General features: G+C 40.4%; 1 protein-coding gene across 1 annotated transcript in view; it reads right to left on the bottom strand.

Moving 5' to 3' along the window:
• The window catches only part of Crebbp (CREB binding protein), a 137,494-nt gene that overhangs the window by 45,189 nt on the left and 78,680 nt on the right, over positions 1 to 13,625 (bottom strand). Inside the window, exons 4-6 of the mRNA XM_055604468.1 lie at positions 11,314 to 11,554; positions 9,930 to 10,043; positions 569 to 811 (exon numbers count right to left, since the gene is read on the bottom strand). Of these exons, the coding sequence (XP_055460443.1) occupies positions 569 to 811; positions 9,930 to 10,043; positions 11,314 to 11,554 (598 nt within the window). The remainder of the gene's footprint in view (positions 1 to 568; positions 812 to 9,929; positions 10,044 to 11,313; positions 11,555 to 13,625) is intronic.

The following is a 13,625-nucleotide window of genomic DNA, read 5'->3' as shown; positions in this document are numbered from 1 at the left end:
AGCCCTTAACTGGTCATTTCTTAACGACTCCCTTTTGAGTCACTAGCTAGTACCAGCAGTCATAACTTCCTTGATACACTACTCACACTGTGAGAGCCTGAGATTAAAAGGACACAGGAAAAATGTTAAGAAAATTACACTAGGGAGTAACAAAAATTGTGGTGGTTATGAACAAATGTGTAAAGCTGGCAAATGATGGAATAGGGTGACCAGAGAAAGTACTGATCTACCCAGATGCAGAAGACTGTAGTTGCTGAGTATCCACTGCTAACCAGCCTGGTTCTACATGTATTCTGCATTCAAAGCCACAAGGATGTCCTTTACAAACTGTCTAGACAAAGTGGTACACATAGAACAAATCACCACTTCACTTGAAAATGTTCTTTTCATAACCATGTACCATCTTCTCTGCAAATATACACCTCAGGTTTTCCCCAGAAGGTTGTTGATCCAAAGCCATTAACCTGAAGTCAAAGCACAAACTGAAAAGAGCCTTGGGTTCCAGTAAACATTGTCATCTTTACAGTATATTTGGAGAAAGTTAGTTCTTGAGCACTCCTTGAATTACCTAGGGCATTGAGAGTCCTCATTTGCTGGTGGGCTGGAGGCTGTGCTGGTTGCTGGCCAGGAACCTGAGGCTGCAGCTGCGTCTGGGGCTGGTTCATGTAGGGTAGTCCGAGAGCAGCATATGCCCGCTGCATGGAACTGGGGTCTATGGGATTTGGGTTACTTAAAGAAGTGGCATTCTGTTGCCCTGCACCAACAGAACCAATTGTGTTTTGAATTCCACTAGCTGGAGATCCCAGGATGGCTAGAACAACAAACAGACAGAGAAGCAAAAAAGGTAAGTAACAGGAAGATGCCCACAAATGAACTGTAAATAACATAAGACAAATAAGCCTTTCAAAGACTAGGCATGTATATAAAGTGTTAAAACTAGCAAGAAAGAAGCAGTGCTGAATTCATCTATTTTGTCTCATGGTAGTTAAGAACAAAAATCTAAAGTAAATCCACCCTCTAAGTCTAAAAGCAAGAGAACATAAAAAGATTGAAAGGAGATCACTTAGTAAAAATTAGTATGTATTAAAATCTAGAAACACCTAGAAAGTTAGTTAAAAGGAGTGTCAAATGTACAACAAGGCACAGTACAGGATTCTAAATGGTCAGTAGCTACCTCTCAAGCAAAGGAAGGAAGGAGCCTTCCTTTAAGCTACTGCCCTCACCTATCTTTTAGTGCTCACTTCTGTAAACTGAGAAAAACAGCAAAGAAAAACCTGGTTGAACACTTTTCAATCAATAAACCTATGAGGTGATCCTTTAAATTACAAAATGGCATTTCTCTAAACTCACTTGTGTAACGATAGCATTAGCAATGAGCCGTTTTGCTTTCTTTTTTGGGGGAGGGGGGTTAAAGAGAAGGGTTTTTTTTTCCCTAGAGTCTTCCCTGTTGTTTAGCTTCTTTAGGCCTACAGATTTTAATATGTTTATCCTATATTATATGTCTAATATTCACTTATAAGTAAATATATACCGTATGTGTGTGTCTTTCTGTTTCTGAGATACCTCACTCAGGATGATCTTTTCTAGTTCCTACCATTTGCCTGCAAATTTCATGATTTCCTTGTTTTTAATTGCTGAATAGTATTCTATTGTCTAAATGTACCACAATTTCTGTATCCATTCCTCAATTGCAGGACATCTGCGTTTTTTTCCAGCTTCTGGCTATTACGAATAGAGCCGCTGTGAACAAAGTTTAGCAAAATGTGATAGACACTGGAAGCAGTTCAGAAGACAGGAAACAGGACAGGAGCTTACCACAGATGGCCTCTCAAAGGCAGAGACTCATAGCCAAACTTTGGGCAGGGTGCAGGAAATCTTATGAAAGAAGGGGGTAGATATAAAGACCTGGAGGGGACAGGAGCTCCAAAAGGAGACCAACAGCCAAAAACACTGAGCCCTGGGGGCCCTGCAGAGACTGAACCCCAACCAAGGGCAATGGATACAGAGGACCTAAAACCCTGGCTCAGATGAAGCCCATAGACTCAGTCTCCAAGTGGGTTCCTTAATACGGGGAGCAGGGGGTTTCTCTGGCATGTACTCAGTGACAGGTTCTCTGATCACCTCCCCCTGTGGGTGCAGCCTTGCTAGGCCACAGAAGAAGACAATGCAACCAGTCCTGATGAGACCTGATAGGCTAGGGTCAAAAGGGGGAGAAGAGGAAGGGAGGTGAGATTGGGAGGAGACAATGGAGGGGAGCACAGCCGGGATACAAATTGAATAAATTGTAATAAATGATAATACTAAAAATAACAAAAAAGAGAGGGTTTTGTCCGTATAGCTTTGGCTGTCCTGGACTCACTCTGAAGACCAGGCTGGCATCGAACTCATAGAGATTTGCCTGACTCTGCCTCCCAGAGTGCTGGAATTATAGGCGTGCGACACTAGGCCCACTAGCCTTCCTGGAATTCTTGTCCAGGGGAGCAACATGTCAGGCTGTATTATACTTGACTGACTGACAGATCTGCCTAAAATTAACAGATAGAATGAGGCTTTAATTTATTTAGGTGTCACTTCAATATTCCTGATATTCAGGACCTAGATGCACTGCATGTAGCTCACCCAAGGCCACAAACAGCATGCAGAGCAGCTGTCCCACCTGGGTGTCTAACCTCAGGAAATTAAAAAGAAAAAACCACTGTCCACATAATAAACTCATCCCAAAGAACTTCAGATAAAATGACATAGCCTGTAATGCTCACTTCTTGGTCATTACAGGTTTATACCATTTACCCACCCATACAATCCATCCATTGGATGAGTGTTCTGTATGGCAGAGGTTTTCTATTACAGTCTATTTGTTCTCATCTTTAAGGTCCTTAAACTTGTACAAATTTTAGAGTCACATTAGAAGTAAAACCACAAACACATGCCTTATATATTAAGTTTATAAAGCTGACATTATAACTTTTTGACACATAAAACAGTCACACAGCCTTTCTTTGAATTAGTAATATTCTAACCCCTCCCCCGGCTTTCAGAGACAGGGTTTCTCTGTGTAAATGGAACTCACTCTTAGGCCAGGCTGGCCTTGCACTCAAGAGAGCCGCCTGCCTCTGCTTCCAGAGTGCTGGGAATAAAAGGTGTGCCCCACCACCACCTCGCTGAATTAGTATATTCTTAAAACAACATCTATGCAAGTATAATACACAGCTGAAATACTTATCAGAGCAACTTAATTAAACTGAAATGTGTAAACGGAAAAAAAAATCATAGTAATTACCTATTCTATGCTATTAAGTTTTCTAATAAAGACAGTCAGATCTCAAACTCATTAACACTCATTAGATATGCTTAAATACCACAACCATGTCATCATTATAAATAAAATGCAATTTCCAAGGCACATCTTGACAAGAGCGCAAACTAAATAGTCAAGTATATTTTTTTAAGTATACTAAATGTTTAATAGTCCCTGAAAATATAAGCATGTGCCCATCATTTTCCTCAACTAGCACGGTAATTTTTCACAATGAGTTATGACATAGAAAAAGAAAATAATTACCCAGTGTTCCCTTGTATGGCAAAATTCACAGGCCTCTCCTTCAAGATACTTGTTTTCATTCTCCTTCTCCCTTTCTTACCCTCCCCACCTCTCTCCCTCTCACCTATTATATCTTCTTACATATGCTACTTAAATGCTTAGCCTGAGGTCAGAACAATTCCTGCAACCTTAGGCCTAAGAAAGAATAGACACAGTGAATTACCCCAGGAATTTGAAGAAACAAGTAAGTATATGGTCCTCCCTTTCTAGGTGAAGATTCAATGACTATGCTTTAATGACTTTATCCTACTATAGTCTTTCATTTACACATCTCAAATGTCATCTGTTTAGACAAAATACCCACCATAGAATGAGTATCATTCCTAAACTCAGGGACACATATGGAACAAACAGTCTTATTCACCTAAACCTCTCATGGATACTGTTGACATGGTCAGTCTATTTTCTGCTTATGTTTAAAACATGTTTCCTAAATATAAATATTATTTTTCTTTTGAAACAAAATATAGCTAGCAGAAAACATGCAGCCATTTGGAAACTTGACACGTTAACAACCCAGAACCAAACCAAAACAAACAAACAAACAAACCTACGAACAGACTTGACACCAGAACATAACTCATCAGGAGCGCCAAACAATGTTAAGCACTAACAAGGAAAGACATTAACATCTTGAGAGTACAGGAATTTATAAGTGGGGGAGGATGGACTGACAGCAGAGTCCTATAAAAGTAGCTACCAGTATTCCATACCCTTCCCTAAATTCCCACAGGGCCAATGGGGTCTGTTTATCTTTAGGTACTTATACTTCCAGTATTCATACTACACCCTACTAGGTTCCTTGATACAGTGGCAAGCACTATGTACTTCTTGAGCTAAAACTTGCTGGGAAAAACAAGAGCGATCTAATAATCATCCAACACATATCAAATCACAGCCTGAGACCTGGATCATAGAAAAACTTGTTTATCTTTCCTGGACATCACTGGAAGCTCAGTCTATTCTTCACCTATTCTTGCTACACAAGGCTGGTGTAACTGGGAGGGCTCAAGATCAGGTTACCTACATGTGGGGGCCATGTAAAGTGCCACAACAAACAGTGCAGAGGATCTGTCACTATCTGTCCCTTAACCTCAATCCTCCCCTCTGAGCACCTTGAGGATTGAGGATAAGCAAGAATGAACAGAGCCTTAAAGGCAGAAGTGCTCACCTACTTGCATTCCTGACAAAGAATCTTCTGCACTGGAGATGTTACTGAAAACTATCTACTTGGTCTTTTCCCTTCTGAATTTTAATATTACACCCTGAGGAGTCCCAATATGCTGGCTTGAGCCATCCTAACTTAAAAAGGTCCCTGAATCCAGATACATCTTCGAGGAGTTTCTTGGCTATTGTTATTTTGGTCTGATGTTTGGGCACAGGAGAGACTGAGTGTTGCTATATAGCTATGGCTGGCCTATAACTCACTGGGTAGCTCAGGGTGGCCTCAAGTTCATGGCACTCCTGCTTCAGCCTCCTGAGTACTGAGATTATAGGCAAGAGCCATGGTTTCTGCCATGTGTTTGCCTTTTCTAATGCATGCTTAATACCATCTCTGCCTCACTACTACTTTTCTGTTGCAGCTAATGCAAGAAGTCATAGCTCAGGAACCAAAAGGCCAAGTGTATTATGGGTTCTGTAAGACTCACCCATCAATCTTTGAATAGAGGCAAGACAGTCTTTCCCCTGTGAAGGGTGTTACTAACTTAAAACTTTCAATTAACCAGTCAACTGCTGGCTCTAATCATTTCCAATAAATTGGGCTTAATTGGGAAATTCAACAAAACTGAAACAAATTAAATTTCAATGTCAGAGTTGTGGAAGATAAATGAAAATGCAAGCTAGGCAGTTATTGTATTCATTCTTAGATTGCTACAGAAAAACCAGTGTTAGGTTCAGTCAGATCGGCACATATCTCAGCCAAGTAGAAGGTACCGCCTCATCAGTCTATCCCTGTGCACAGTGCAGGGCACAGTAACAATTAGAGAGACTGGAGTGCCCAAGTTCTCAAAGGTGCCTTTCCTCAGAAGCCAAGAGACACACAGGACACTCTCTGATCAAGGCAGGGACAGTGAGCTCATGACTCTCTCACTCTGTAAAACCCAGGCCCTATCTCACCAACCCAATCTCTATAGTATGTTAGTGGTATCTGGAGACCACAGGGCTCCCAAGTGGAACTGAGAGCCTGGACAGGCAGAGCCCAGGAAGTACTGTATGGGAATGAATTCTGGGTCGATTTTAATTCAATATAACAAAAACAGGTATTCCAAATAATACAAAATATGCCTAGACATAAGATAAAGAGGCACCCACAAAGTAAGGGCGAAGGTAATGAGGATACTGGAGCAACAAGCTGGAGGACTGCTGTCACAGTCACTGAGGACTGTCATTCTGTGGTTCAGTCCAAGTCTGGGACTGGAGCAGGAGCTATCCCTGAGGTACAAATCTAAATTGCTGTGGGGTTCAGTTGGAAAAGTCAGGGTCTCCCTCATACAATACCTCTATCCCTCCCTACAGCTCTGAAACAAACCCGGCACTTGTAGGCATTCCAAGCAGCCACATCCCAGATTTTATGTACACAACAAAATACCAAGAAACTTGTTTTAAAAAAAGAAAAATATAGATTCTAATATAAGAAGCCAAATGAGGCCCAGATTTCCACATCTTTAGCAAGCAACCTAGAAGCATCTATGCAGCATGTCTGTATATTCAGCTGTGGGTTCCAGTAGGGGGATTCAAGCACATGTCACAGAATCTTTCAGAGGTCAGAAGCCAGGACTGATGATGGAGAAGCTCTCATAACTCAACAACTATTTCTACGATGGGCCACTAACTCATAATTACAGTTAATAAAACAGAAAAATCAAACAGGCCCACAAAGTAACAAATAATATGGGATTTATTTCACGCAATATCATGTTATACCTTAGTAAATTCTACAAGATTCTTTTGCTAGAAATAAATCACAGCAGTTGCGAGTGGAAAGTATGACCACCAAGGAGAGGGTACTGGTTAGTATCTGTAGAAGGGAACTATTCAGAAGGTAGAGCTTTGGTATATCTGTTGGTAGCTCAGCACAGCTATCTCTAAGCCCAGTGACTTAGTTGCCATTCTATTGCTATAAAAAGACACCATAACCATGCAGAGTCTTATAAAGCAAACAATTAATTGGAGGCTTGTTTAGTTTTAGAGGTTCACGCCATTATCATCATGGCAGGGAGCACATTGGCACACAAACAGAAGTAGCTGAGAGTACATTTAAATCTGCAGACAGCAGGAAGAGAGAAAGCCACTGGGCCTGGCTTGGGCTTTGAAACCTCAAAGCCTACCTCAGAGACATACTTCCTCAAACAAGGCCATACTTCATAATCCTTTAAAAACAGTGCTGCTCCGTGATGACTTTGCATTTAAATATGAGTCTATGGGGGTCATTCTTATTCAAACCACCCTAACCAGTGACTATTTGTTGTGTTGGCACATTACTACCACTAGATGTTATCCCACTGTAATTTTGTTGATCCTGGGTTCCACAGACACCATTTTTCTCTACGAAGTAGCCTAGGCATATTCTGATTCTCCCCCATAAGGACTATGCAGAGTACTTCATGTCTATACTTGATCTGTTAAGAGAGAGCATTAACACTTTCTAAAAATATGACAGAGCAGTAAACATGAAAAATCCCAGAAAAGTCACTCCCCTAAATTGAAAGTTAAGCATGAAACTTAAGCTCATTATTCATTGTATTACTATCAAATAAGTACAAATTATATCAATAATAGTGGGGGTTTTATTGTTTGTTTTTTTGAGGGGACATGGTCTAGCAATATACTCCAACACAGCCTAGAATTCATAAATCTCCTGCCTCAGCTTTCTGAGTATTAAAATGACCAACCACACAAAATTTTAATGTATATATCCCAGTCTCTAGGCCTCTCAACCTGAAGCTATTGAAGGGTTGGATTACACATTTTTCTCTAGTTCCTAATCTAGGATTCAAATACCATCAACCAACCCAATTTTCTTGAGAAGGGCATTGCTAAACATTCTCAATGAATAAAACATAATATATAAACAATTCTGACATAAAAACAATGCTATATTCACATGTCTACAAGTATAGAGCCAACAGACCACACTCAAAATTGAAATGTAATTTTAAGAAGCATTTAGGCTAGAGAGATAGCTCAGTAGGTAAAGGGTTTGTTACGCAATCAAAAGGAGCCAAGTTCAGATCTCCAACACTCATGTAAAACAAACAAACAAACAAACAAACAAAAAACCACTGTGGTGGTGGCTTAACCCTGTGCTAAGGAGGTAAAGACAGGAAGACTTCAGGGGCTCGCTGGCTCATCAATTTAGCCAAAACTATGAGATCCGGGTTCAATAAGAGACTACCTCAAAAATAAATGAATGAATAAATAAATAAGCAAATAAAAAAATAAGTAAATATATAAGTAGATTAAACACATAGATAAATTAATGAATGAATAAGTAGATAGGAAGGAAGGAAGGAAGGAAGGAAGGAAGGAAGGAAGGAAGGAAGGAAGGAAGGAAGGAAGGAAGGAAGAAAGAAAGAAAGAAAGAAAGAAAGAAAGAAAGAAAGAAAGAAAGAAAGAAGAGAATGATGAATGATTAGAGACACCAGATGACCTCTGGTCTCCACAGGCTCAGCTATGAGCAAAAGCGCCTACAGACACATGTACACACAGACACACACTAATTACAAATTTAAAAAGCACATAACTTCTTAAAGTGCTTTTATTTCTTTCGATTAAAAATACCAAAATCTTCTGCAGAGATGGCCTCCACTCCCCCTGTGACTCTACATTATCAAGTCCCCTGCTAGCATCTCATGTTATGACTAGCAGAAACACTGTGGTTTACCACTTGAAAAAGCATGCATGCACCCAGTCAATTCTCATACTTAGTTATAAGGATGTTAAGAAAAACAAACCACACATTTCTTCCCCCCCCCCGCCGAACAAAAACCACATAAGTATTTCTTAAAAAGAGGAATCACAAAGGTTAACAATTTTCATACCAGTATGTACATATTAAGCTAAAAAGATCCTACACAAGTCACACCCCTAAATTAAAAGTCAAGAAAAAAAAAAAAATCCTAGCTCATATTCATGGAATTAATAAGATCCAGTATCCCAGAACTTCATTTTATATAGGAGATGTTCAGGAAAATCACATAATAAAAATTCAGGAGTTAAGCAGTTAAGAAGATGGCTCAGTGGCTAAAGCACCTGTCATGCAAGTGTAAGGACCTAAGTTAGAATTCCCATAGCCCATGTAAAGCCAGGCATGGTAGCATGTCATAAGAGATCAAACAGGCAGCAACGGCTCTCAACTCCATGGCACTCTTAGATTAGAGTGATTTGCCATGTTCAGCCAGCCAGAAAGAAAGCAGCACATGTTCACCAGGAAGAAGGGGAACCTGTGAAGACGTTCAAGAAGATATTCTAAGTAAAGAACACTCAGAACATCAGGGAGGAGTGGAGATGGTGAAAGATGAGAAAGACAGTATCATGCTGAAAGATCACTAAAGGAGGGCACGCCTCCAACTAGAGGATGACATGGATGGATCCAAGAGCACCTTCTAGATGTCCCAATGACTGACGTATCCAAAGACACAATTCAGCCTATGAAATGATGGCAAAGAGTCTTAAAACTGGGAAGAGGTGTTCATATCCTTCCTAACGCTCTGATGCCTAAACACAGCAGGGATCCAGAGGCCACATGCAATAAGAGCAACCACATCAAGGACGACTACACCAATGACTCAGAAGACAACAGAACAATGGAGATGAGCAGGATGTGTCAACATGAGGCTGAGCTCCTCAGCCTAAAGCTCAATAAGCTGTTACACTAGCAGGTGTGGGAACTGCAAATGCAAAATTACCAGGCTCTTACACTGATACAACCTAACAGGGTCTTCACAAAAAGGTGCCCATCTGCCCCCATGATGTCACTGTCCATGTGGAGGACCTAACATCCAAATCCTCATACTAAGTATTATCAGAAAATGCCAAATCTTCCTGACAGCCACTTGATAGAAGCGACCTTGCTGCTTTGCACTCCTTCAAGTGCAAGAGGGTTGGTGGAGGTACATGAAAGCCCAGCATGGCCATGGCTATTCACAAAGTCCACTGAAAGCCCATTTGCCCACTGAGTTTGGCTGTACCTAGGTCACTGTTGACCCTACCTCATGAAGCATGTTGTGCTGGTGACCCCTGCCCACTACCTACCTACTCTCAGCATCTTCTTAAGAACAGTTTTCTACTCTTATCTCCAAGCTTCTCTGCCCCCGTGCTCACTTACTTTGTTGGTTTCGCTTGTCACTGGCATTTTTCAAAGGGAGGCAAACAGGACAGTCATGTCGTGTGCAGTTCTTCCAATGAGAGATGATTTGTCGTGAAGATGCACAATGGGCAACTATGACCAGAAAAACAACGAGATGTTATTTTTCTATCCAAATCGTCACACGTTCAATTACACCTAAATTATAATGCCAGATTCCATTAAAAAGAATGGTAACAAGTGTAACCATAATACGATACAGGCAGTCCTTAACTTACAAACAGGCTGTCCAAAAAGTTTGTAAGTTGACTGTCAATAATTCCAGCCAAAAACTTCCCACAGAAGCAATGTTATGAATGATGGGTGATAAGGTTCTGCCCACAAAATAAAACAAAAGCTATCAACCTCTGAAATACTGAGCATCTACAATGAAAGGCAGAACAAGCAGAGTTCTACAATGTCACAATTAAAAATTAAAACATTCAATTATATTTCAGGATGAAACCAGCTAAGAACTACCATTGAAGAAACAGAGGGAGAAGCCAATGAGAAGTCTGTGGAGATTCTAAAAGGAACCCAGGTATTTTGTAAAGTACTTGAGAGAGTAACTAACCCTGAATATTTCCAGTCTTCATATTCTAAAGTCTAACCTTCCCTCCCCTATTCTGTGTTTCCATCATAATCAGGGTTATTCCAGGGATTCATAAAAGGCAACATGGGATAGAGGGAGACCAGGAAGATATTTTCCCCAAGGATTAGGAATACAAGAAAGAAGAGAAGAGAATAAAGATTACAAGAAATCAAGGCTGTTAACAGGAAACACTTCTTTCTGTGAAACTGAGACATGGTTAAAAAAATAAATAAAAATCTAAAGAAGGAGTACACAAGATGCATGTGCCTAATCCCCACCCCCACACTCCCAGGGATGATGACTTGCATGTCATCAGAGCAACCTTAAGACAGAGGACAGAGGAGCAAGGCAGTGTGTCACTGGTAGTCTGAATCTATGAAACAACAACAAGACAGATGCTGGAGGTGCAGAAAAAGGTGTTCTTGCCTGTGTGTATTATTGCCCCAAACAACCACAACAAAGACATTAACAAGGAATACTCAAGAAGTGACAGAAGTCCTTCATGAAAGGAAGAAATAGAACAAGCTAGGGAATAGCCTCATGCAGGAGCAGTTCAGAGCATCAGAGCACCAAATCACCTGCCTCCTCAGCAGGTATGATTTTCAGGAACAGCCAAAGTGGCAGATGTGGGGAATGTGGGAACAACATATTCTAGGTCACACCACCAGGAGGCCAGCACCTAAACCATTCAGGCTTTCCAACCAAAGCTGCTGAAAAATAATAAAGACAAATTCCACCCTAACAAGAGCCACTAGTTCAGAAAAGGGCACTTACCTTGGCAGGCTTTCCCAGCCTGACAATGTGTCATGTGGTTCAAAACATTTTTCATGGTTCGACAGTGTGGGAGAGAACAGGCCCGAACCTCTCCATTCGCTTGCTCTCGTCTCTGACATTTGTGGGCATGAAGCAGTAGAACCAGCTGCTGCTGTATCAGCTTGCGTTTTTCAGGGTCTGCTGTGGGGCCTGTTGCAATTCCTTGTGTGGGTCCAATTCCCACTGATGTTTGCAACTGGGACTAAAATAAAACAAAGTAACAAAAATATCTTACTAAGTTTTTAAAGTTTTGATTCATTCTAATTATTTGGAAAACTCAGGGACAACTTGGCCAAACGAATTGCTGTAAGTTTTCTTTAATCTACCAAAAAACCTTGAGAAGATCCCACACAAAAATCAGCCTAATTCAGACGCAAAGCTAATTCATGTTCACTTGAATACAATTATCATCCAAATATCCACAGTAACAGAAAACGATACTGGCTCTGGGTGTCTGCAACAACACATACTCAATCCACCTCAGCATAAGCTCCATTCAGTGGAAAGCTACATGTCAGATGATCCGAACAATGCTGCTGCTTATGGAGGTCCCAAGAGCAAAATGTTGGCAATTTTATATGGTTCCACTTAATCAAAAAGATTCCCTTGGAGAACTGTAGTACACAGCTGAGAATCACAGCCACCTTTTGTTTGGTGGTGTGTCTCTGTACTACATCCAGGGGAACACAAGCAATTTGATTTCACTGTGGTCACCATCTTTAGAAAGGCATGATACACTTACTAGAAACACTACAACGAAGTATATTTTTAATGCTTTCTTACTTAAAGAAGTGTTTTGTCTTTCATTAAAATTTCCACTCACGGGGGCTGGAGAGATGGCTCAGCGATTAAGAGCACTGGCTGCTCTTCCAGAGGACCAAAGTTCAATTCCCAGCACCCACATGGTGGCTCACAATTGTCTGTAATTCCTGTTCTGATACCCTCACATAGATATACATGCAGTCAAACACCAGTAAGATAAAACTTAAAAAAAAAAAAAAAATCCACTCATAATTTTTTTTTTTTGAAAAAATATTTGGCAATCTGCTAAAACTACAGAAACTGAGTTGGTTTGTTTTCATCTGTCTGAACAAGTCTGATGAACATAACTCTTACCTACAAGGAAAATGGACAATGAGGCCTGTGAGGTCTTATCCTTTACAAATCACCAACGTTCTTCATAGACGCATATAGGTTTGCAAAAAAAGAAAAATGTCTAAATATACACAATATCACCCACACATCAAGGATTTCTGATCCTTAAATATTCTGATATTTCCAATTTGAGTCACTAATACTCATTTATCTTCTCAATTTTATTTTAATATATGAATCATTGGAGCCAGTGAGGTACTTGCTGCCAAGCCTGATGACCTGAGTCAGATCCCCAATTACCCACAATGGTGTCAGGAAAGAACCAAATACTAGTTGTCCTGACCTCCATACATACAAGCATAACATTTAAACATTTAAAAAAAAATAGATTTATTCATTTTATATGTGAGTGTTTTGCCTACATGTATGTCTATGCAGGCACACTTGGTACCCACAAAAGTCAGAAGGATGCATTGAATCCCCTGGAACTGGAATTAGAGATGACTCTGAGCTACTGTGTGAGTGCTAAGAATCAAATCTGGATCCTCTAGAAGAGCAAAAAGTGTTCTTAACCACTGAGTTACCTCTCCAGCCCCAATTTAAAAATTTTTTTTTAAAAAAAATCCTAACTATGTATACACAATTAGGAGAGCAATATTATAAAAAATTAAGTGTGTATGTGTTCAACATGTGTATATGGAAACCTGGTTGACATAGGATGTTTTCCCCCTTATTTAATCAGATAATTTTTCACCAAACCTGAAGCTGTGGTTTCAGGTGGACGGTGAGCTCCAGGGATCTACCCCAGTAGCATTAGGTCTAAACACCGCTTTTTAAAACAGGGGTCCTTGGACTCTAAACTCAAATACTCATGTAGGTACTTTACTAGCTGAACTACTTCCCTAGCACTGGTTGGTCCAATTTTTACAAAGTTCCTAGAAAATGAGGGGCAGATTTAATTGTGTCTCCCAGGCTAGCATTTAATAAGCAACAGAGGGCTACAGGTGGCCTCGTATCTGTCAGAAGCAACCTTCAGAGTCTCTACTTACATATCCAGTCCCTACTGCCCAGGCAGGCACCAAGAAACCAACAGAGGGAAGGTGCTTAAACACGACTTTCCCTTTAAAGCACACACAAAAATGGGATCTGATTTAAATACAAGTCCCTGAGTTCAAATG

The sequence above is a fragment of the Psammomys obesus genome, unplaced genomic scaffold (assembly GCF_907164565.1).
Source record: "Psammomys obesus unplaced genomic scaffold, mPsaObe1.curated_primary_1811, whole genome shotgun sequence".
In the NCBI taxonomy this organism is placed as follows: Eukaryota; Metazoa; Chordata; class Mammalia; order Rodentia; family Muridae; genus Psammomys; species Psammomys obesus.
This window is presented reverse-complemented; position numbering and strand designations above follow the sequence as displayed.